The 23,706-nt window shown below is 34.9% G+C and overlaps 3 protein-coding genes across 4 annotated transcripts in view; 2 read left to right on the top strand and 1 right to left on the bottom strand.

The window, feature by feature from the left end:
• Positions 1-3,097, top strand: part of LOC127870555 (lipase maturation factor 2-like) — an 80,473-nt gene extending 77,376 nt beyond the window's left edge. For both annotated transcript variants that reach the window (XM_052413105.1, XM_052413106.1), the window contains exon 15: positions 233-3,097. In XM_052413105.1, the coding sequence (XP_052269065.1) occupies positions 233-397 (165 nt within the window). In that variant the 3' untranslated portion in view covers positions 398-3,097. The remainder of the gene's footprint in view (positions 1-232) is intronic.
• Positions 3,098-7,101: 4,004 nt separating this feature from the next.
• Positions 7,102-16,419, bottom strand: LOC127870800 (guanine nucleotide-binding protein G(I)/G(S)/G(O) subunit gamma-7-like). Its single transcript, XM_052413295.1, has 3 exons — positions 16,180-16,419; positions 11,112-11,230; positions 7,102-10,928 (listed from the first exon to the last, which is right to left on the bottom strand). The coding sequence occupies exons 1-2, from the start codon at positions 16,272-16,274 to the stop codon at positions 11,125-11,127; spliced, it is 201 nt and encodes a 66-aa protein (XP_052269255.1). The 5' UTR covers positions 16,275-16,419; the 3' UTR covers positions 7,102-10,928; positions 11,112-11,124.
• A 2,769-nt stretch (positions 16,420-19,188) lies between these two features.
• The window catches only part of LOC127870774 (ADP-ribosylation factor 6), a 44,884-nt gene continuing 40,366 nt past the window's right edge, over positions 19,189-23,706 (top strand). Inside the window, exon 1 of the mRNA XM_052413251.1 lies at positions 19,189-19,404. The gene's annotated coding sequence lies outside the window, so the exon portion shown is untranslated. The remainder of the gene's footprint in view (positions 19,405-23,706) is intronic.

A 23,706-nucleotide genomic window follows, 5' to 3' on the forward strand; every position in this document is an offset into this window, starting at 1 on the left:
TATGGCAAAAGGTTAACCGTTTTATGTTTTTTTGTAACCAGTTGCATCCATTAAAATAGCCATGATAAGATTTAATTCATAACCCAAAAAAATTTAACAAAATAATATTGCCGACAAAAGTTATATTTTCAGGGATCCTCCTGGGAAACAAAATGGAAAATAGTGTGAAAAGAGTATCTTTTCAACATTTCAAATGCATATTGTAATTTAAAAGATCTTATATGATTCACAGAGTGGAAAGAAGTCCAAAAGTGGCAAGTCAGACGCCTCGTTTGTGTCTCGTTTGGTGAGCTGGATTCGACGAAAGATTGGCCAACCAGAGGGCTTTGTGTTCGTCATGACAGTCATTCTCACAGCCCTGACAACCAAGCTCATTACAAGAACAATACTAAGTTAATTTCCGAAACAGTTACCACATTATTTTTCTAAGATTGTTGCCTCGAAATAGAGTGTGTTTTTTTTAACCCCAGCAATTTAGTCATTTTCTGAGATTGTTAAATAGTGACATTATTATTGTCTGAGATTGTAATTCAGTGACCTTGTTTTTTATGAGATTGTTACTCAGTGACCTAGTTATTTTCTGAGTTTCTTACACAGTGATCTAGTTATCTTCTGATACTGTTACACAGTGACCTAGTTATCTTCTGATACTGTTACACAGTGACCTAGTTATTTTCTGAGATTGTTACACAGTGACCTAGTTATTTTCTAAGATTGTGACCCAGTACTTTTTTGTCTCATAAGGTGTTAAAGAAATACATTTCTAAAAGCATTTATGTTTAGAAAGTGAATTAATTATATGTTGGATAGATTTATTTTGACAGTGAACTATTAATTTGTTTGATAGCTTTCTATGGCATTTTTATGCCCCAGAAAGGAGAGCATATTAAAAATATATAATTGAATTATTTGTCTGTCCCTTTGACTTTCTATCTGGCGTAAGTTTTATAATATCTTGTATACAATCAAACATTTTAAATTGGAAACTTTCCCGGGGAAAACCCTTTAAGTCGTTTATTCATGTCCCTTTGTTTAACTAAGAAATAATATTGAAGCTAAAGTTTTCATGGCTTGATTTCTATCAAAGATATTTACTTGAATTTCAAAATACCTGACCAATGATGTCTCCAACAGTAGCAACCTTTAAACTTCAGTTTGCATGTTGTTGTTTTTGACAGATTTTCATGGCTTTATTTTAAGGCAAAATAATTATTAGTATTACATGTTCATTTTTCATCATCACTTTTACGGTCACTTACTCATTTTGTTGTCAAATTGTTATGTGCTGAAAGATTGTTTCGAGTCATTTATGCCTTAATATTGATAGCGTATCTTTCTGAAATAACAAATTACACTGTTTAGAATGTGGCAAAAACAGGATTTTTGTATGGTTATGAGTGCATTTTAATTGAGTTGTGTGTAATACATATTATTCAAATTATTTTAGAAAAATTCTGAATCTTCCTGAATATTTTGCAGTCTGGATTGTGAATTATCCAGAGGAAGGACAACACAATCTGCCGTACATGGATTTTTGCTAAGAAGAGACTGTCTTAAAACAAAAGATATCATAAAAGCGTTAAGTGTCGTCCCTGATAAGCTTGTGCGGACTGTACAGGCTTATCTGGCATGACACTTGCATTAAACCCACTCGTCTCAGAGAAGGTTCTGTATAGATAACTAAAATCAAGTCCTTGCTAGCATTGCATGTAGCATACATAAGATCAAGGTTTCTACTACTTAAAATAAAAAAGGGATTCCACTTTTTAACTCAAAATGTGTTGAGCTATTGTCATGCAACTACGTGGTGCCTTCCATTAAAACTTCATTTGAGATTGCTGAGGTGGTCAAGGTCACTGATGCTAAAGATAGATAAGGGCCTTTGTCTGTGAAAAAGGGGTTTAGCGCATGTGCTTAAAGTGTCGTCTTAGATTAGCCTGTGCCATCCACACAGGCTTATCAGGGACAACACTTTCCACCTAAACTGGATTTTTGCAAACAAGAGACTGTCTTTAAACAGAAAATACCGTAAAAGCGGAAAGTGTCGTACCTTATTAAACCCCTTTTTGCACAGAGCAAGGCCCATAAATAAGTTTTTTAGTGTAATAACTCCATCACAATATTAACCTAGTGTATTGAAACTACCACATAAATGCCTTACATCCATATCTAGAATGGGATTGCATAATGGCTGTAAAGGGTTAAGGTAACTTTAATTAGATACCGCAAAAAAATAAATTGTAATTGATAATCTTGCAAACCAATTTAACGATTGTAATAAAACTGTATACCGGTACATGGATTCTTTATCTCCAGGGATTGGACAAGAGTGTGATCAAGGTGAAAGTCACTGTTGCTACATTTAGAAAAATGGTGTTGGTTTTAGAATTTCAATAACGAATTGAGCTATTCTGATGCACAAGTATATACATTGTACAACAACATGTTTTCATCTGGGGCACATTGGATCAGCGTTACTTTTAGTAAATATAAAAAAACATTCCCAATAAAATTCAAGCTTTTAGTGTCTATTTTGATTTTTTTGCACATTGGACAAATGCTAAATAATTTACCTACTATACCGTTGTGTTTTTTAAGAAAGAAAAGCTCCATAAACTCTGCCAAAAACAGGAAAAGTGGACATCACGTGTTTATGTTTAAAAACTTTCAGTTTAAATGATACTGATGCAAGGTTAATTATAGCTCTAATTTGACAGTAGAATGTATGTGTCTGTATGCTTCCTTTAGTGCATTAGTCTTTATAACCTTTACATGATTTCAAAGATGTGCTTTAAAATTGTTAGATTCTGTATGTTTTTATGGCCTTTTATAAACCTTTTCTACTATTATGTTTATTCAATTGATTGATTATGATTGTTTTTACACTAAAAGTCTCACTAAATTCTTGAAGATAAGAAATTGGTGAACGAATTTTTGTTTGTTTTTTGTAAAATATATACTAAAACAGAGCATGGGATGATAATGATTTCTATTGATCGTCAAGTGTTTATATACATGTATTCTGTAAGGCTTGATATGTTTCTGTTATGTTTTGTGTATTTTGCTTAATGCTTGATATTATACAATAGTGTTTGTGCTTCCTGGTGTATTTATTATCTGCTTGTATTGATTAATATCCTGTTTATCCTCCACTGAGAGTGAGGCATTTAGAATTGCACTTGTCTGTCTGTCTGTATGGCAGAAACCTTTCAATGCCTCGCACTGTTGGTTGGATCTTGTCCATGTGTTCACAGTTTAATGACCTTAACCCTTTGCATGCTGGGAAATTTGTCATCTGCTAAAATGTCTAAGATTCTAAAATTAGGATTTTTTTTTTTTTTTCAAAGAATACTATCAGAATAGCGAACAGTTTGGATCCTGATGAGACGCCACGTTCTGTGGCATCTCATCTGGATCCAAACTGTTTGCAAAGGCCTTCAAAATTCGGTTCCAGCGCTCAAAGAGTTAGTGTGTAGATGATCATTCAAAAAGCAACTTTGTCTGTGACAAGTTTAGGCAGAATTTTATATAGCCCTGTCTGTTTTCAGTGTTTAGCTGTTCTTAAAAGGGGCTTTTTCACGTTGTGGTAAATTGACAAAATTAAAAATAATTGTTTCAGATTTGTAAATTTTCGTTTTAGTTTTTATATTTGTGAGGAAACAGTAATACTGAACATTTACCATGCTCTAAAATATCCATTATATGCATCTGTTGACGATTTAAAAACCTGAACATTAAAAGCGTTGTAACGCGAAACGATTGAATAATTTGGAGAGTTCTGTTGTCGTTATATTTTGGGAAACTACCAGGATTGCTTATATAAAGTATAAAATACATCGCTCATTGTATGAGCACGGATGGCCGAATGGTCTAAGCTACAGACTTACTCCAGGGGTTAGTGGTTCGAGCCCAGTTGAGAGCTACTTTTTATTCTTTGTTTAATTGCTTTTTACTGGGGCTTTTTAGATCCAATACTTACATTTATCAATATAAAGCATTTAATGACAAACTTCAATACATGCCTTAAAAGTGTGAAAAGGCCCCTTAAACTGTTCTTTAATCCAACTTTTATAGCTGAATGTCCTTACTGTGGGGATGATCGTTTAGAAAGGAATTTTGACAGCGTGTTTATAGAGAATTAAAGCACTTTGTATTTTTGTCAACGCTGGAAAAGATATAGATAGTGGATTTGTCTGTGTTGGACCACTTGTCAGGGGGAGGGGGGGGGGGGGGAGTGCATCAGTGTCTGTGACAAATATCTAATAAGGGTATTATTATGTAAAATATAGTTCAATCTGGTTATTATTTCTGTATACTTGCATCATCGTTTTTTTTACGAGAACTTGGTGAGAGGGCCATCTAAGTATGAAAATCAAGAGAAGTATCATATAGTGAGAGGGCCATCTAAGTATGAAACTCAGGAGTAGTATCATAGAAACATCATAATTGAATCAGACTTAAATGCATGCAGGTTCAGCATTTGAAAATATTGAAGCTACCGATAATATATTGCAAACTAATGATTTAAGGTAAAGCAAACAGTACAAAAAATCCAACTTTCCTTATCAAAATTGTATGGCGAGTTGAGTTCCATAAGATTTTTATATTGTCTGTATATCTGTGAATGTTTGTCCTCAATTATAGGCAATGTTTTTTCTTGTTTGGAAAAAATACATATAAGACTCTGATTTTTTTTCTTCGTTTATCATTATATCCAGTCCTCAAGTTAAACATTTGAATGCTTTGCAGCAGGAACAGTAAACACCACGCAGACTTCAAAGTTGGTACTTGTTATAATACCCGTTTGTCGATCGGTCCTTTGTTCGGTCTGTCTGTCGGTCTGACTGTCCCGAAAATTTCATCAGATCTTCACCAAACTTGGTCAGAAGTTGTATCTGGATGATGTCTAGGTCAAGTTTGAATATGGGTCATGCCGGGTCAAAAACAAGGTCACGGGTTCATTTAGTGTGTTTAAAACGAAAAGTTTGTCCGGACCATAACTTTGTCATTTATAGTTAAATTTAAAGTCATTTGGCTCATTTGTTCACCATCATTGGACAGTGTGTCAAATTACTTCGATATCTCCAAGGGTAAGGTCACACTTTGAGTTCAAAAATGGCCATAAATGATCTTGTCTGGGCCATAACTATGCCATTCATTGAGATTTAAAAAATTACTTGTTACATTTGTTCACAATTATTGGATGGTGTGTCATGCGAAATAATTACGTTGATATCTTCAAGGTCACACTTTGAGTTCAAAGGTCAAAAATGGCCATAAATGATCTTGTCTGGGCCATAACTATGTCATTCATTGTGAGATTTTAAAATTACTCGTTACATTTGGTCACAAAAATTGGACGGTGTGTCATGCGAAAGAATTACGTTGATATCTCCAAGGTCAAGGTCACACTTTGAGTTCAAAGGTCAAAAATGGCCATATAAGCTCTTGTCCGGGCCATAACTACATGTATGTCATTCATTGTGAGATTTTAAAATAACTCTGTACATTTGTTTACAATCATAGGACGGTGTGTCATGCGAAAGAATTACGTTGATATCTCCAAGGTCAAGGTCACACTTTCAGTTAAAGTCATAAATGGCCATAAATGAGCTTGTCCAGCCATAACTATGTCGTTCATTGTGAGATTTTTAAATGACTATTTTAAAATGACTGTTCATTCATTTTGTTCACAGTCATTGGATGTTGTGTCATGCGAAAGATTTCAAGAGTTCAAAGGTCAAAATGGCCATAAATGATAATGGCATAATAATTCTTTACAAGAGCACCGCATAATGCATGCCAACGCTCGGCTGCAGTTGCAATTTTGAATAAATGAAAGATTGTCAGAATTTTTTAAAGAGGTCACAGTGACCTTTGACCTAGTGACCCAAAAATGGGTGTTGTGTAGAACTCATCAAGGTGCATCTACATATGAAGTTTCAAGGTTGTATGTGGAAGCACTTTGATTTTAGAGACAAATGTCAAGGTTTTAGCACGAGGACGGCGGACAACGAGCTGGCTATGACAATACCTCGGGTTTTCTCCGAAAACAGCCGAGCTAAAAATCAACATAAATTAGCTTCTCTTGTTTTGTGAAGACAGCATGCAAAATATTCTGTGTCAATGCAGCATGTGGGGGTATATGTCATGTCTGTGACAAAGCTCTAGTTAAATTTGATCCAAGTTATGTTCTCATAGTTTACATCAAAGTTTAACAATTTAAGTAATATGAATCAAGTGTTTTATTAAGCCTTGGAGATATTTCTGCTGCCAACATCTCCCTACCAGTGATTCAAGTACGGTTCGTCAGTTACTGGCAGAAGTATGTGTACTTGGAACTGATAAATCCGCTAACATAGGAATATTGTGCTGACTAGCGTGATACAACTTCAATTCTGGTTGACAAGGGGAAGTATCCAAACAAACAAATGTTTAATTAAGTTAGTATTTCGTGTCAGATTTAAGACTTAAAATAATATACATGTAATTCAAGGACACCAGTTTTGTCAGTAATGAGTATTCAAAAAGTGTGTTATTCTATGCTCTCTCCTTCCAGACAATATGTAAATAGATAGAGGATATTTATTGGTTTGGGAAAATAAATAATTGTATTCCAAAGCACCACTAATTAATATATTCTATATTATGATCAGGAGTGGACAAAACATTGATTATTTACCAACACTAACCAATTTTTCTTTTAATTAAATACTTTTTCCAACGTTTATTTGCAATTTAAAATGGCCTAAGTGGAGTTCATTTTGTATTTCACAGGAATGATAATATCATGAAGTCCAAATAATGAACTAACTGAAAACAGAAAGTTATGGAGAATTTCCACTGTTTGGCACAGTTAATTACCAGTTATACGCCTTAATTGATTAATCACAGGATAGCAAAAACAAAGTTTTATATTTATGCCCACACTAAAAGACAAAAAATGATATTTTTATTGGGCTTTTGATAAATTATTTTATGACTATTTTACACCAACACACATTGAATTATCACGTTTAATAAATAAAAAAATCAGACTGACAAGAATTGAATAGCAAAATAAGTGGAGAGCATGGTATGACAAAACACAAAGACCTCACAAAAGTACACAACATTTTAATGAAAGCTTTGAACCTAAAAATAAAATAATACAAAATACATGTGTAAAATAAACTAGAAATTTTGACAGAAGAATATTACTGTAGAGATTTCAATACAAGCTAGTTGATATAATAACAGAAACATGAGAATAAATTCCAAGAATTTACAGACAATTATGAAATTAATCTTAAGGAGACACTTGCCAATATTGGGGTCTAAGGAAGCTATTTTTTTCTATTGAAAACACTTCCATTTATCTGTCTAGGACAATGCGTCATTTAAACTTACATATCAACCAATTAAAACAGTCGTGAAAAACTGGAAAAAAGCACATTTTTGAAAGTTATTTCTCATGAAAATAATTTGTGAAACTGTCTCTTGGTATAAAATTATGCATAGGTAAACTGATTTATATTCAACAATAAAAAGTATAGCTACAATGTTTATCTGATTATAAATTCCTCTGCTTAAAAAATAATCAGAAAGTCATTTAGTTTGTGAATATATAATACTGTTGTAACAAAAGCATATTGATTTTGTTTATTTTACGATAAGTAACATAAAAATGTCCTCATAAGTTCACTAATAAGTTACCATCATACTGATATTTCTTGATAATATAATATGCCCGGGTATTGCCAATATATGTATTTGTTTGGAAGCACTATTCTTAAGAGTTGCTATCAATATTTTCTTGCATTATGTTCACTATGAACCAACAGATTATCTGTTTTCTTAGTTATTGTGATAATGAAACACTTTCAAACCAGCAAGAAGTCAACAGTTCAGTAAAAAGTACTTAACCAGCCTACAACCAGTACGTATTAAAGCATGCATAATTGCTTGATATATATTTGGTTTAAATGTAATATTTGGTATACGTTTGAATACTGTTGCTTTGGAGCAGTGTGTACATTTATAATGATAAAATGGAAATCAACACTGGTCCAATGTGTGTGAGTACAAATATTGGGAACCAGAGTTGATTAAATAATACATATTACAAATCAAAGGGTTCTTATTCCATGGAAATCGAGTTAAGAATATTATCAACAAGAGCTGTCAGAGAACAGCGCGCTCGACTATTCAAGTGCTTGACAGTATAACGTAAGCCATCATGGGGAAATTGTTCATATTCAATAATTTATTAGCCGATCTTTCAAAAATACAAAAAGGAAAAAAAAATTGGGGGGGGGGGGGGGTATAATGTGGGGTGTGGTAATTTATTAGATGATGTTTAAAAAAATAAAAATAAATTTTGGGGGGTAGGGGGGGTATAATGTGGGGTGTGGTAATTTATTAGATGATGTTTAAAATTAAAAATTAAAATAACATTGGGGGGGGGTGAAGGGATTCTGGGTAGGGGCGTGGGGTATTGTTTGGGTGGAATCCATTGTGGTATTCAGGTAAGTGTTGTTTTGTCAAAGTAATAATAAAATGTGATCATAAATAAAGAAGTTATGGCAATTTAAGCAAAATGTTCAATTATCTAAGTGTAAAAGGGGCCATAATTATGTCAAAATGCTTGATACAGTGGTCTGCTCTTGTTTATAGGTTGGGGTTATGTTGGTAAACAAGTATGCAACATATAAAAGCAATATGTCAAAGGATATAGGAAATATTTGGGGTACTATGCAAACTTTAACATAGATTTATCAATAATATGCATATTCTAAGTATAAAAGGGGCAATAATTATGACAAAATGCTTGATAGAGTTGTCTGCTCTTGTTTATAGGTTGGGGTGATGTTGGTAAACATGTATGCAAAATATAAAAGCAATATGTCAAGGGACAATATAAATAAATGGGGTAGTACAAAAACTTTAACATTTGCTGCATATTCTAAATGGAAAAGGGGCCATAATTATGACAAAATGCTTGATAGAGTTGTCTGCTCTTGTTTATAGGTTGGGGTCTTGTTGGTAAACAAGTATGCAAAATATGAAAGCAATTTGCCAAGGGACAAAGAAAATATTTGGGGTAGTACGAAAACTTTAACATTTGCATGCTAACGCAGACGAAGACGCCAACGCCGGGGTGAGTAGGATAGCTCCACTATATATATTTCATACATAATAGTCGAGTTTAAAACGGTGTGCTTCAGTCAGTTTTTACAACAATAATGAATCTACAAATATTAACATTAAATATCATGAAAAATTTCCAAGGACGATTGAGAACTGACTTCATAACAATTTTTTTAATTAAAATCATCATTATGATAATGATAACTATGATAATTATATAATATACCATATGTGACCACAAATTGTACACAAAAAGGACAAAATAATTGTTTCATGTGATATTATTTCTCAAAAATGTGTTTCTAAACATATAAAACGTTAGTGTATTGCATCAAAATTAATATTGCACAATGGTTTTGAGTACAAAATGTTTACATCTCAAAGCAATAAAAACAACAATTTTACAGAAATTATGACTGCTTTTTACAAAGAAATCAAGAAAACATCCCAGTTCCTCCAACAAATGCTTATATTTTTAAAGGTACAAAAACCTTGAATGCATCCATAAACAATGATTTTTCCATTCCTTTTGTCCAAGGTAGTCACTTGCTAGAGTTAAGTGATCACACAATTTTACTTCGTCACACATGAGTGTCAAGAATCATCACATATATGATACACATGATATAGTGGATATTTGTTGTTCTCAGTGAAAGATGCTATTATCATTTCATAATCAGTAACACAAATCATAGTGTTAACAATGGCGTAGCCTCAAATCAAAATATTTGTTTTATGTAACCACAAAAGAAATTATATCATCGTGAACTGAAATCGACAAAACAATCCTTTTATTTCATGCTTTTGAAAAATGACTTACCATAGTATGAATTTAATTCTCTTTAACAATATTACATTACATGTATATATTCTTTGATGTCGTGATAAATATGATGTCACATGATTCCCAAAATGACCTTCAATGCAGCTTTTGGAAAAAAAATACCATAGTTTCTGCATTGCAACTGCCTAAAAATATAATTTGATAGAATATCTTTTTGTCTTTTGCTTAACAGGTCAAATTTTACACATTATTATATTGTTAAAAAACAAAACAATCGCTACTATTCTCCATTCATTCACCCCAAAGCATGAAATGCCATGCCATGGATAATTTAAGATTGTGGTGATATTGTGTTTAACCAAAAACTATGTTCACCAATGCAAAATAACTAAAATAATAAAATACTATGCTAAAATTGAGATTCAGGATACAACAATCAGCAAGAATTTAAAATAAAATTCAAAACATCGACACATGTGTACTATGTATCCATTAATAGCAGATTATTGAGTTCACCAAACAAATTATACAAATAATACATATCTCCAAACTGATTTTTTTCGGCTTTTCATGCAGGTGCAATCAGAAAAATCAGATGTAAACATTAACTTGAAATATTGCATTTCCATTTTAGCCATGTAATACTGCTTTGTTAACACCAGTTATCTGGCTGATGCCCCAAAAGCCTGGTGAAAGATTATTTCCTCCCTAAAAAGTTAAGGATTAGATTTTTCTTCAGATTTGTCAGGAATATGGTCCCTGATTAAGATTTCAATTTTGTCTACGACTTCCAATCTATGAACAAACTAGCCCGACTAGTTTACATCCACAAACAACTGGTAAAAGATACAGGGTTAGTAATGAGAACAGTGTAAAACACATTTAATAATAGCTACTTATCATGTACAGAAACATAAAATAGAATGAACATGAAGAAACTGCAAGGCATGTCATTGACAACTTTAGATCTTCTATGGTATTAACGCTCTAACTCAAGATGGGGTGTAGTTCCACACTGAAAGAAAACAGAACTCAGCAATTATTTTAAATAATAATCATGAAAGCATCAGCCTGATTACATGGTTCAATAAATTATTTAAAGAATAAGATATACACAAACACGTGGCCAAACAAATTCACAACAAATGATGCATTCTTTATAATATGTCAAGTTCAAAATAATCTAAAATCCATGTACCTGACAAGTGCAATCATAGAATCAGACATCCCTTTGCATCTTTGAATGGGTTTTCTGACTGCGCTACTCCAATAACCAAGGCATCATCATGGGCGTGTTGGGTGGTATATCGCAATATCCTGCAATCAATGCGTTACATTTATATAACAGAATGCAATTCCAATAACACTCAGCTCCCAATAAGGCTATTGATTAAATTTATAAATAAAGATATGTGTTTGTGAAACACTATGTCTCCCACCCCCCATATATTTGACCTTTGACCTTGAAGGATGACCTTGATCTTTCACCACTCAAAATGTGCAGCTCCATGAGTTACACATGCATGCCAAATATCAAGTTGCTATCTTCAATATTGCAAAAGTTATGGCCGATGTTAAAGTTTGACGCAAACAAACCAACAAAAAGACAGGCTATTAAAACATAGACTGGGGGACATACAAAGGTAGAATATAACAAGAGCACCGCCTTGCGGGTGCAGACCGCTCATCTATTTTCTTTTTAAAGGTGAAGGGACTCTCATTTTCAATCACAAAGGAGGGAGGAGTGGAGTGAAGAGGGGTGTATAGTGTGGGGTTGTGGACATTTATTACATTATCTTCCAAAAGAGCGAAAAAAAAAAAAAAAAAAAAAAAAAATCCGGGGGGGGGGGGGGGGGGGGGGGGGGGGGGGGGGGGGGGGGGGGGGGGGGGGGGGGGGGGGGGGGGGGGGGGTGGGGGGGGGGGTGGGGGGGTGGGGGGGGGGTTTGGGGGGGCGATGGGGGGGGGGGTTGGGTGCGATGGTTGGACGGTATTTCCACACATAAAAGTTTTAAAAAAAAAAAGGGGAGGGGGGGGGGGGGGGGGGGGGTGTTATAGTGTGAGGGTGTGGTGGTAATTGGTTAGATGATCTTAAAAAAAAACAAAAACAAAAAAAAATTGGGGGGGTGGGGTTGGGGGGTGGGGGCGGTGGGGGGTATAGTGTGAGGGTGTGGTGGTCATTTGTGAAATGATCTTAAAAAAAAAAAAAAATAAAAAAAAAATAGGGGGGGGGAGGGGGGGGGGAGGGGGGGAGGGCACGGGGGATGGTTTGGGTGGAGTCTATTGTGGTATGTCAGGTAAGAGTAGTTTCATCAAAGTATCAATCAAATCTAATCATAAATAAAGAAGTTATGGCAATTTTAGCAAAATTTAATAATTTGACCTTGAGAGTCAAGGTCATTCAAAGGTCAAAGTAAAATTCAAGTTGCCAGGTACAGTAACCTCATGATAGCATGTAAGTATTTGAAGTTTGAAAGCAATAGCCTTGATACTTAAGAAGTAAAGTTGATCGAAACACAAAATTTAACCATATATTAAAAGTTACTAAGTCAAAAAAGGGCCATAATTCCGTAACAATGACAACCAGAGTTATGCAACTTGTCCTTTTACTGTACCCTTATGATAGTTTGTGAGTGTTCCAAGTATGAAAGCAATATCTATGATACTTTAGGGGTAAAGTGGACCAAAACATAAATGTTAACCAAATTTTCAATTTTCTAAGTATAAAGGGCCCATAATTCCGTCCAAATGCCAGTCAGAGTTACATAACTTTGCCTGCACGGTCCCCTTATGATAGTTCATAAATCTTGCAAGTATGAAAGCAATAGCTTTGATACTGTAGGAATAAAGTGGACCCTAAACACAAAACTTAATCAAATTTTCAATTTTCTAAGTATAAAAAGGGCACATAATTCTGTCAAAATGCCAGTCAGAGTTACATTACTTTGCCTGCACAGTCCCCTTATGATAGTTAGTAAGTGTTGCAAGTATGAAAGCAATAGCTTTGATGCTTAAGGAACAAGAGCACCGCCTTGCGGGTGCAGACCGCTCATCTATTTTCTTTTTAAAGGTGAAGGGACTCTCATTTTCAATCACAAAGGAGGGAGGAGTGGAGTGAAGAGGGGTGTATAGTGTGGGGTTGTGGACATTTATTACATTATCTTCCAAAAAAGCGAAAAAAAAAAAAAAAAAAAAAAAAAAAAACTCGGGGGGGGGGGGGGGGGTATAGTGTGATGGGTGTGGTGATAATTGTGAGATGATCTTAAAAAAAAAAAAAAAAAAAAATCAAAAAAAAAAATTGGGGGGGTGGGGTGGGTGGGGGGTGGTGGGGTGGGGGTATAGTGTGAGGGTGTGGTGGTCATTTGTGAGATGATCTTAAAAAAAAAAAAAAAAAAAAATTAAAAAAATTGGGGGGGGGAGGGGGGGAGGGGGGGGGGGGAGGGCACGGGGGATGGTTTGGGTGAAGTCTATAGTGGTATGTCAGGTAAGAGTAGTTTCATCAAAGTATCAATCAAATCTAATCATAAATAAAGAATTTATGGCAATTTTAGCAAAATTTAATAATTTGACCTTGAGAGTCAAGGTCATTCAAAGGTCAAAGTAAAATTCAAGTTGCCAGGTACAGTAACCTCATGATAGCATGTAAGTATTTGAAGTTTGAAAGCAATAGCCTTGATACTTCGAGTGGATCGAAACACAAAATTTAACCATATATTAAAAGTTACTAAGTCAAAAAAGGGCCATAATTCCGTAACAATGACAACCAGAGTTATGCAACTTGTCCTTTTACTGTACCCTTATGATAGTTTGTGAGTGTTCCAAGTATGAAAGCAGTATCTATGATACTTTAGGGGTAAAGTGACCAAAACATAAATCTTAACCAAATTTTCAATTTTCTAAGTATAAAGGGCCCATAATTCCGTCCAAATGCCAGTCAGAGTTACATAACTTTGCCTGCACCGTCCCCTTATGATAGTTCATAAATCTTGCAAGTATGAAAGCAATAGCTTTGATACTGTAGGAATAAAGTGGACCTAAACACAAAACTTAATCATATTTTCGATTTTCTAAGTATAAAAAGGGCACATAATTCTGTCAAAATGCCAGTCAGAGTTACATTACTTTGCCTGCACAGTCCCCTTATGATAGTTAGTAAGTGTTGCAAGTATGAAAGCAATAGCTTTGATGCTTAAGGAATAAAATGGACCTAAACACAAAACTTAACCAAAATTGTCAATTTTCTAAGTATAAAAAGGGCACATAATTCTGTCAAAATGCATGCCAGAGTTATCTAACTTTGCCTGCCCAGTCCCCTCATGATAGTAAGTAAGTGTACCAAGTTTGAATGCAATAGCATTGATACTTACTGAGAAAAGTGGAACTAAACGCAAAACTTAACCAAAATTTTCCATTTTTTAAGTATAAAAAGGGCACATAATTCTGTCAAAATGCACGCCAGAGTTATCTAACTTTGCCTGCCTAGTCCCCTCATGATAGTAAGTAAGTGTACCAAGTTTGAATGCAATAGCATTGATACTTTCTGAGAAAAGTGGACCTAAACGCAAAACTTAACCGGACGCCGACGCCAACGCCGACGCCGACGCCGACGCCAAGGTGATGACAATAGCTCATAATTTTTTTTCAAAAAATAGATGAGCTAATAAAATGGACCAATACACAAAACTTAACCAAAATTGTCAATTTTTTAAGTATAAAAAGGGCACATAATTCTGTCAAAATGCATGCCAGAGTTATCTAACTTTGCCTGCCCAGTCCCCTCATGATAGTAAGTAAGTGTACCAAGTTTGAATGCAATAGCATTGATACTTACTGAGAAAAGTGGAACTAAACGCAAAACTTAACCAAAATTTTCAATTTTTTAAGTATAAAAAGGGCACATAATTCTGTCAAAATGCACGCCAGAGTTATATAACTTTGCCTGCCCAGTCCCCTCATGATAGTAAGTAAGTGTACCAAGTTTGAATGCAATAGCATTGATACTTTCTGAGAAAAGTGGACCTAAACGCAAAACTTAACCGGACGCCGACGCCAACGCCGACGCCAAGGTGATGACAAAAGCTCATAATTTTTTTTCAAAAAATAGATGAGCTAAAAATGTAAATAGTTTTGATTTAAAGTCATAGACCTCACATTAAAGGGACCTGTTCACAGTTTCTTTCACATATTAAGTCCTTTCCATCCTTTTCCCTCAATGAGTATCTGCACATTCATTAATAACTCTTTATTGGCATGACCTATCATCTACATGTAACTGCATTAAGGGAAAATATTTTTCACTTTTCACTGCAGTCAGAGAGTTTATCAAGGTCAACCTGCAGCTTTTCACAATCTTCAATGTTCTTCACTTGTAAATATAATTGAGTATCATCTGCAAAGATTTTCAGGATGCCAGAGACAACATCAAGCAAGCACACTTTCTTAAGGTAATCAACTCACATCAGACAAGCACACTTCCTTGGGGTACTCCACTTACATCAGACAAGCTCACTTCCTCGGGGTACTCCACTTACAATTTAAGCCGTTCTCTTCCATAAATAAATTTGTTTGAGTTGTACAAAAAAAACTATCAAGATGTTTTTACCGATCTACTCTCATTTCAAAACCAATATTGGGGCCAAATAAGCCCCATTTCACTGGGGCCAAATATACCCCATTTCACTTGGGCCGTATAGGCCCATGCAAACATAGATACATAATTCATAAAATCTAGTTAGTGCTGCAGACTAGCTCAGTCGCTTATAGCCCCCTCATGGTCAGGAACCCAGGTTAGTTTAGTTTATTTTAGCTCAATTCCATCAAAATCCCGAGGAGACGCTCTCAATCTGTTTCCTGGGCCTAGAACCAGTACTTGGTTTCTTTGAGGGAGATCTGAAGAACACTCTGACAGTAGGAATCGAACCCGTGACCAACCGGTCACTAAGCATACAACATATCCATTTTTTTGTCAGACACCAGGTCTGACAGTTTCGGAAATATCAGATTTCAGCAAATTTTATTTGATTTGTCCGATTCCGACGTCTTTCGCATGGGTTGAGGTAGTGAATTCCAATGTATTACTGATATTAAGTAGAATGAGAATTTATAAAACTACAAATCATGCACAGATGGTTTCCGTAACTTGCAAGAAAAATGCCTTCTGCGAACGTTAATGAATTTACATCATAATAAGCAAGGCATTGATGCCATCATTGATGGGGAAAAACATGTAAATATGGAATCAAAGATTGGAATAGTTTTATTCAACATACTCTGATATAGCTTCTGACACGGGTATTCTCTGCAAATTTGCCTCTTGTCTTAACTGCAACAATTGTTTCTGCAAATTCTGTACTTGTGAAGACATCGTTTATTCAAATGGAATGCAACTGAAAAATGCGACAAATTTTAATTAATTCCAGTCGTCCTCGCCCACTTTTAGACGGGTAGGTAGTAATTATATACAATATCTGATACACTGTATTGATCCAATGCGACCAGTCAAATGTTTGGCGGTGAAAGTGTTTGTGAATGCACGAACATAATGCCCGTCTCATACGCGATGAAACAGTGTGCACATTCCTTGCGATGTGCCTTCTAAAATATAGCTATATGATTTTTTTACCGTCTGTCCTGTTAATACTAAAAAATTAATTGCTAAAGAGTAAACTCATTACATTGTATTATGAGCGCATTGCATAGTCGCACTATCAATAATATATATCATTACTCAGTAATTAACTAATCAAATTGTTAGCCAAAGTCATTATTAGTTATCAAATGTAATATTCTATCGGCGTCTTCATGAAGTCCCTATGCAAAGACTTCAAATTCTTTAAAGTGCATAGCTTTAATTTAAATGAAGTCCAAACGCGCGCCATGGGCGTAACAATGCGAGGATCGGTAGTGTGAACCAACACTCTTACACTACCCGACTCAGGAAAGTTGGCACGTATTTTGAATGATACATGCAATTTCGAAGAACTTGGTTTTTACTTAAGATATTCAATACTAACATGCTATTGGGTTGTATGGGGGGGGGGGGGGGGGCACCCGCAGCAAACCTAACGTACCTTGGCGGTATGGCGAATTCCAACAACCGCGAGCGGGGCTTGCATCCGCGTCGCTAGGCTCTTCAATTGAACTACACATTGTATTTATATCATTCGTGTGGAGATATCCTTTGAATCTAGTCTCTATCGTTATTTGATGATTAAAGGCACTAAGGGTCTCACTTGTACAAACCTTACGAATAGAAAAACAGTTAAGATAAGATGCTGTGTTTCATCCGATCGCTGCATACATAACGCATATTTATTCAGAGACCATTGAGCGCATTGCCAGATTGTAAACTCTAAGTTTTATTTCAAATTTGTAATTGGTGGCTTTAGTATCAGTCGATGATTTTTAAAAAGACATCACACTGCTGTAAAGATGGACATTGTATAATTTGCAACGAATGCTGTGCTTAATCCAGAGCTGGCGCACTTTGCGAAACGCAAGATTGTAACGTACAGAAACAAATGGCAGGATTACAGAATTCCCCACCTACATGTGCACATCTAGATGGCTGCATTTTGTTATGTCTCTAACCCCCTTCTGATAGCCTGGATATCATTCTTGATATTATTATGGTGCAGTTTTTTTTATAGACAATTGTCATTTAACAAAATCAGGTGCAAGATCGACGCATTCAGTATTCACTACTGTTCATTATCGTGGACTTTTTCAATACCAAGCGCTGTGAAGTATTTCTAATTCGTGTGAACCTTCTTTTTATTCCGTAGTTTTGATAGTTATGTCTTCATTTAAATTAACAAACAAAAGAAAATTCATATAGACCTTTTGTTATGTTTCAAAATCATTCTGGTGGCCTGGTTTGTAACATACAAATTTCTCCGGACAAGTGTGTTGCCAATTAAGGAATAATTAATCTTTGGAATGCTTGCCTGAAATTAAAGACTTGCCGATGCTGAAACTAATGTCTCTCCGTATACTATGTCTGAAGAGTAATCGATCATGCTTAAATTATTTTAGTTAAACTATGCTTTTGAAATTATTGTTACAATAATCTTTTCACATACGAGTTGCACATGGGGTCCAGCCAACACGATCGTTACAACACAACAACCTGGGTACGCCGAAAGAGACGTGAACGCAAAAAGAGTTGTGTGTCACACTTTCCTATAAGCTCCATGTCAAGGGAAGCTTGAAGAAGTAGAAAAAAGTGAAATAAGAAGCAACCTCAACATTCCAATAAGTATTGGGCCCAATTAAGATGTACGCCAACAATTAAATTAAGAAGGGCACATCAGCAGAGACGATACAGAAGCTATAGGTTGAAGAATACGAGATAATAGAGCAAGTATCAGCAACAGCAGAATAAATACACAAAAAAACAAATACAAATAAATAAGTGCACTTAAGCAAATTCGAACGTCAAGCAAAGTGCAAAACCGGACAAGAGGAACGACATATATTGCTCAAGACGCTTGCAACGGAAGAAGAGGAAGCAGCACATTCGAAAAGAACCAATGCTCTGTACTTCATCACTAAGATGAAACCAGAAAACTATCTAAAGCCAGAAAGGCCAGAACGGGATAAGAACGGAGGAGTGATAGCAGATGAAGGACGGCAGAAAAACATGTTGATCGAACACTTCCAGGAGCTACTTTACAGATGGCCAGATCCTACGATCTCGTTGTGAAGCAGTGAACGATTTTTCCTTTCCGAAAATCCTTGAATACCATGTAACGACACCAAAAAGAAACGACCATAGATAAAAAGACCAAACAATATTTAAACAGACCTAAAGTGCTTAATACCTTCATACACATATCAAAATTGCTCGATCAAAAAACACGTTCTGTTAAAATGTTTTCCCCCCTTTTAGAAGGGTCACAAAATTGATAAAATGGCCACAAATTTATATAATTTATGTTTAGTTATAATTGAAGTTTTAAATACATTTCATTCTAAATTCTAGCCGGCTTAAATATTTTGTGGATATTTCTGAAAAGATGCGCCGCTTTTGAGCCATTTTTACCAGCAGCCGTTTCATTTGCATGTGTGTTATGAATGTGCTCCGCACTTAAGGTTCAATGCCCAGGGAACTATTTTCACTTGTTAAGTTATAACGATCCTCTTTTTGCTCTATCTGTTAATATATCGTATCACAGAAATCATTAAAAAAAAGTTTACTACTGTCTTATTAAGCTGGACTGTTTCGAAAACAGTAGCACGTTTATTGAATACGCAATACAATATTGAACTATTTTGTCGGCCATATTTGCGGAACAATAGGCGAGGTCACGAACCGCCATAAGACGGTTGAATGTTTTTAACAGCGTGTAACAATTTGAAAATGACCAGCTATATACGTATATTTCCCTTTTCTGAAGAATAAAATCAGTATACAGTCATTTATTCTCGTTTATCGAGCTATCAATGTGTTAATTTATTCTGTAATTAAATTGCGAGAAGCTGTTTCTTTAAAGGTAGGTGGGGTGACATCTATGTTTTTAAATTGTGCACTATTCGCGTTTATGATAAATGTAGCTAATTTAGCCTACCTTGCGGGCATGCTAATCAACCCGATTCCTCTTCTTGTTTTTTGGAATTCACGAATCATGTGTGTACTAAGGCGTTTACAGTTTAAACGAATGGTTTGTTGCCATTCAGCAGTGGATGACTCGAAATGTCAAATTTTAAAATGTCCAGGAAGTTCTTAAATTGTTGTAAAGGTTAACACAAAGAATTGTTTTTTTTATGAAGAACAACAATTCTTACACGCTGAAGAGGTGTAATGCAACACAGCTTATTTAAAGTTATAAATAAATGTATTGTTTGACAGATAACTTGGTGTTTTCAACTTTGTCACACACTGACACAGCAATGTTTTCAAATTATTAACAGTAGTGTTTTTTCCAGGGCAAAGGGGCTTGGCGCATTACTTTCTAAAAGGGCATTTTAGCGCGCAGTTTAGGCAAAAAAGGGCAAAAACGTTTCCTGAATACCTGAATTACGGGGAAACATGTAATCGCATCAGAAGCAGTTGTGGAAAAAATAACATATAAACAAGCACATTTAATGGTAATAGATGTATTTAACTCACAATGATTTATATTAATATATTTACCTTGCAATTAACATTTCAGTTCCATGCTGTTTCAATAAACTGTACAGCACGACAAACATTATAAAGCAATATATGCATATGAATCTGATTATACACAGATCCACTAACATATAAATGAAACCATGTTTGTCTTATCCCATTTTCTAACAATAATCTTGACAGATGTTTAAAATAACATTGCCAGTAAATTGATCGCTAAACCAATATGCAAACACTCGTTTGACATACATCCACCAAGTAGATTACAAATGAATAAATAATGTTGTTGCTATCTACAACATTTTCACGCATTGTTGATTATCACAGACATTTCATTAATTCCTTCTTAATGTATAATCTCCATCGTTAATTCGATCGTTTACAACGTTATTTGCCATTTTGCCGCGTCACAATTTAATTCTGTATAGTCCGCCATGTTGATAAAATGTCAAATGATGTAAGCGACAGGTGCGCATAGCAACGTTAAATCGTAAACGCGATTCGCATTTTGTTTAATTAGAATAATTCTCAGTAATTATTTCAATAATTAGATCTAATTATCTTAAAGACGAAAACGATAAAGAATAATTTTTTTTGTGATTTTAAATGTAATTATGCGTAAAAATATATGTTTTTATATAACTGAATAATGTATGCAATGCACAATTGCCACGAGAATAACATCGAGTTTTTCATCAAAAGTCTCCGAAGTATTGATTTTATCGTGGAGGAGTGCACATTGCCAACCGAAAAGTGCGCTTGGTATAACATAGCCTCCGGCATTATCGATTGATACTGACACGGGGTTATTCGCGCATGACTAATTCACAGCTTTGGAGCAGTCAGTAAGACCTACCTATAAATCGAGCACTGTAATAGATTAAATCTGCTCAATTAATATAGTCGATTAGACGTTGAACGACTCGAGAGTAAATCAAGCACAGTCGGAGCGTCACAGACAATCGAGGAAGCTGATCTTGCGGACCAAGTTAGATCGTAAGGCAATAAAGATGTTATCGATAAGGGCGCGTGGCGAAATTTGCCTTTGAAAAGAAGGGTGCGTGGCGAAATTTGCTTTTGAAAACGGCAGAGTGGCGATCCGGGAGGGCGGCGTGGCTTTTCGCCACGCTAAAATGGCCTGGGAAAAACACTAAACAGGTATTGTTCTGTTAGTTTCACACACATTGATTCTTCAAAATAGAGAAAATAGGCGCAATTAACACTGATCAGAAAAACACAGTTTATAAGAAAAATTTGTCAATCAAGACATAACTACAGTCAGTCAACCAGTTTAGAATAACCCGGCAAAAAACTTAAATTCTTTTGACCACAATCATTTCTTTGGGGATTTAGTGTCAATGTGAGAAGATTTAAAAATAAAGAGTTAAATTTATTTTGTATAATAACAGGTTAGGCCAGACGGCATATGCATTTTTTTGTCAAAAATAGCCAATTTAAGTTCACCCTTCGGAAAATCATTAAAAATCATTTAACTTACAGAATTAGTATTTCAAAACATTGTTATGACATTTGTTTTCAATCAGCAAAAAATGTATTTGAAAATAATAATGCATGATATGCACATGTCAAAACATTACTTATTCAATTAGTTCCGGTTAACTTTTTGCTGCATTTATTCCCCCCTGTAAGCATAATACAAAAGCTTTCTTGCTAAAACTTTGTTAATTTATTCTCTTACCTAATGTATACCGTAGACACTTATCATTTTGCTTTTATTGGGGCATTATGAAAAAGAAAATTCTAATTAATCGGAACTGCTGATTATCCGGAACTGGTTGACAAACTGTACGCCCATCTTATTAAATGACAATTCCGTACTGGTCAAGATTCAATTACATTGAATCGTAACATCTAGGTCATTATATGTCATCCTTCAGTGATACAGTTATAATGGGGCTTAATTTTTGCCCCAAATTTGGCAAAGAAAACCAAAAGAGAAAATGTGATAATTTAGTTATTTTGACCCCATGACAGGTATTTTAAATTGTGGGAATACCCTGCAACTAACTGTTAACAGTAACCAAATGTGTACACTGATTGATTTTTATGCTCCAGGTAGGGAGGCATATAGCATTTGTCTTTCTGTACGAAAACTTTAACATTGGCCATAACTGTTTCAATATTGAAGATAGCAACTTGATATTTGGCATGCAGGTTTTTTTTTGGCCAGATTTTATAGCCAAAATTCGGCTATGTTCCCAATCCCAAAAAGTATACTTTTTCCCAAAAATGTGGCAAAAAAATCCCAATTCCCCCCCCCCCATTTTTTTTTTTTTTTTAGAAAGAAGGGTCTAATACGTATTTTATCTCAATTTTAATTCAATTACATCTAACAAAGTATTATATGATTTTGTTCTTTTAATTTGAATGATTATAAAGAGTTATATCAAATTTAGTATTTACCTAATCAGTGGACTTTTCATGTGGAAAAAAAGGCTAATGAATTTATTTTCCCAAATTAATGAAAATGCAGATAAAATTCCCAATTCCAGAGCCATGGGCTATCCCCAAAAAGTGGAGAAAAAAACACCTGGCATGCATGTGTATCTCATGAAGCTGCATATTTTGAGTGATGAAAGGTCAAGGTCATTCTTCAAGGTCAAAGGTCAAGAAAACAAATCCAAGGAAAGCTTTCAAGGGAGATAATTTCTATTTATCATGGTACAGATCATTTTTACAAGGGAAGTAATATTTTTTAAAGGGATATAATTTTTTTAGCTCACAAAGTGACATGGTGACCTTATGTGACCGTGTGATGTCCGGCGTCCGTTGTGTGTGTGTGTGCGTGCGTCCGTCCGTCAACAATTTGTTTGTGTAGAAAGTAGAGGTCACAGTTTTCATCCAATCTTAATGAAATTTGGTCATAATGTTTATCTTGGTGAAATCTGGGTTGGGATTGTATTTGGGTCATCTGGGGTCAAAAACTAGGTCACTAGGTCAAAAACTAGGTCACTAGGTGAAATAATATAAAAACCTTGTATAGACAATAGAGATCACAGTTTTCATCCAATCTTCATGAAATTTGGTCAGAATGTTTGTTTTGATGAAATCTGGTTTGGGATTGTATTTGGGTCACCTGGGTCAAAAACTAGGTAAATATGTCAAATATTATAAAAACCTTGTGTAGACAATAGAAGTCACAGTTTTCATCCAATCTTTATGAAATTTGGTCAGAATGATTATCTTGATGAAAACTGGGTTGGGATTGTATTTGGTTAGTCAAGTGAGTGATTCAGGGCCATCATGGCCCTCTTGTTTAAATCAAAGCGGCGCATTAGGGGGCATTGTGTTTCTGACAAACACATCTCTTGTTCTTTTAAATCATTTTAAAAGCATTTCAAAAGTATCAGAGCTTCAGATAAGGTTTTGTGAAATTCTAAACGTTACTACCAGATTTTCAAAAAGAATTCTTAACTCTGAAATTTTATACTTAACGTTACAACTAAGATTTGGGAAATAATTCTTAACTTTTCTAAATGACCTAAAAATAAATAATAATGGTCATTTTCATGCAAAAAATCAAAATGAACATACAAGCAACTTTATTTATATGAGTTCAACAGTGTCTATTCAGTATGATACAATTTTATTTTTCAAATACCTTCATATGCCCAAACTGTGCTTAGATTGCATGCCTTTGATGAATTTTTACATATTTCAC

Source organism: Dreissena polymorpha, chromosome 1 (genome assembly GCF_020536995.1).
Source record: "Dreissena polymorpha isolate Duluth1 chromosome 1, UMN_Dpol_1.0, whole genome shotgun sequence".
Lineage (NCBI taxonomy): Eukaryota > Metazoa > Mollusca > Bivalvia > Myida > Dreissenidae > Dreissena > Dreissena polymorpha.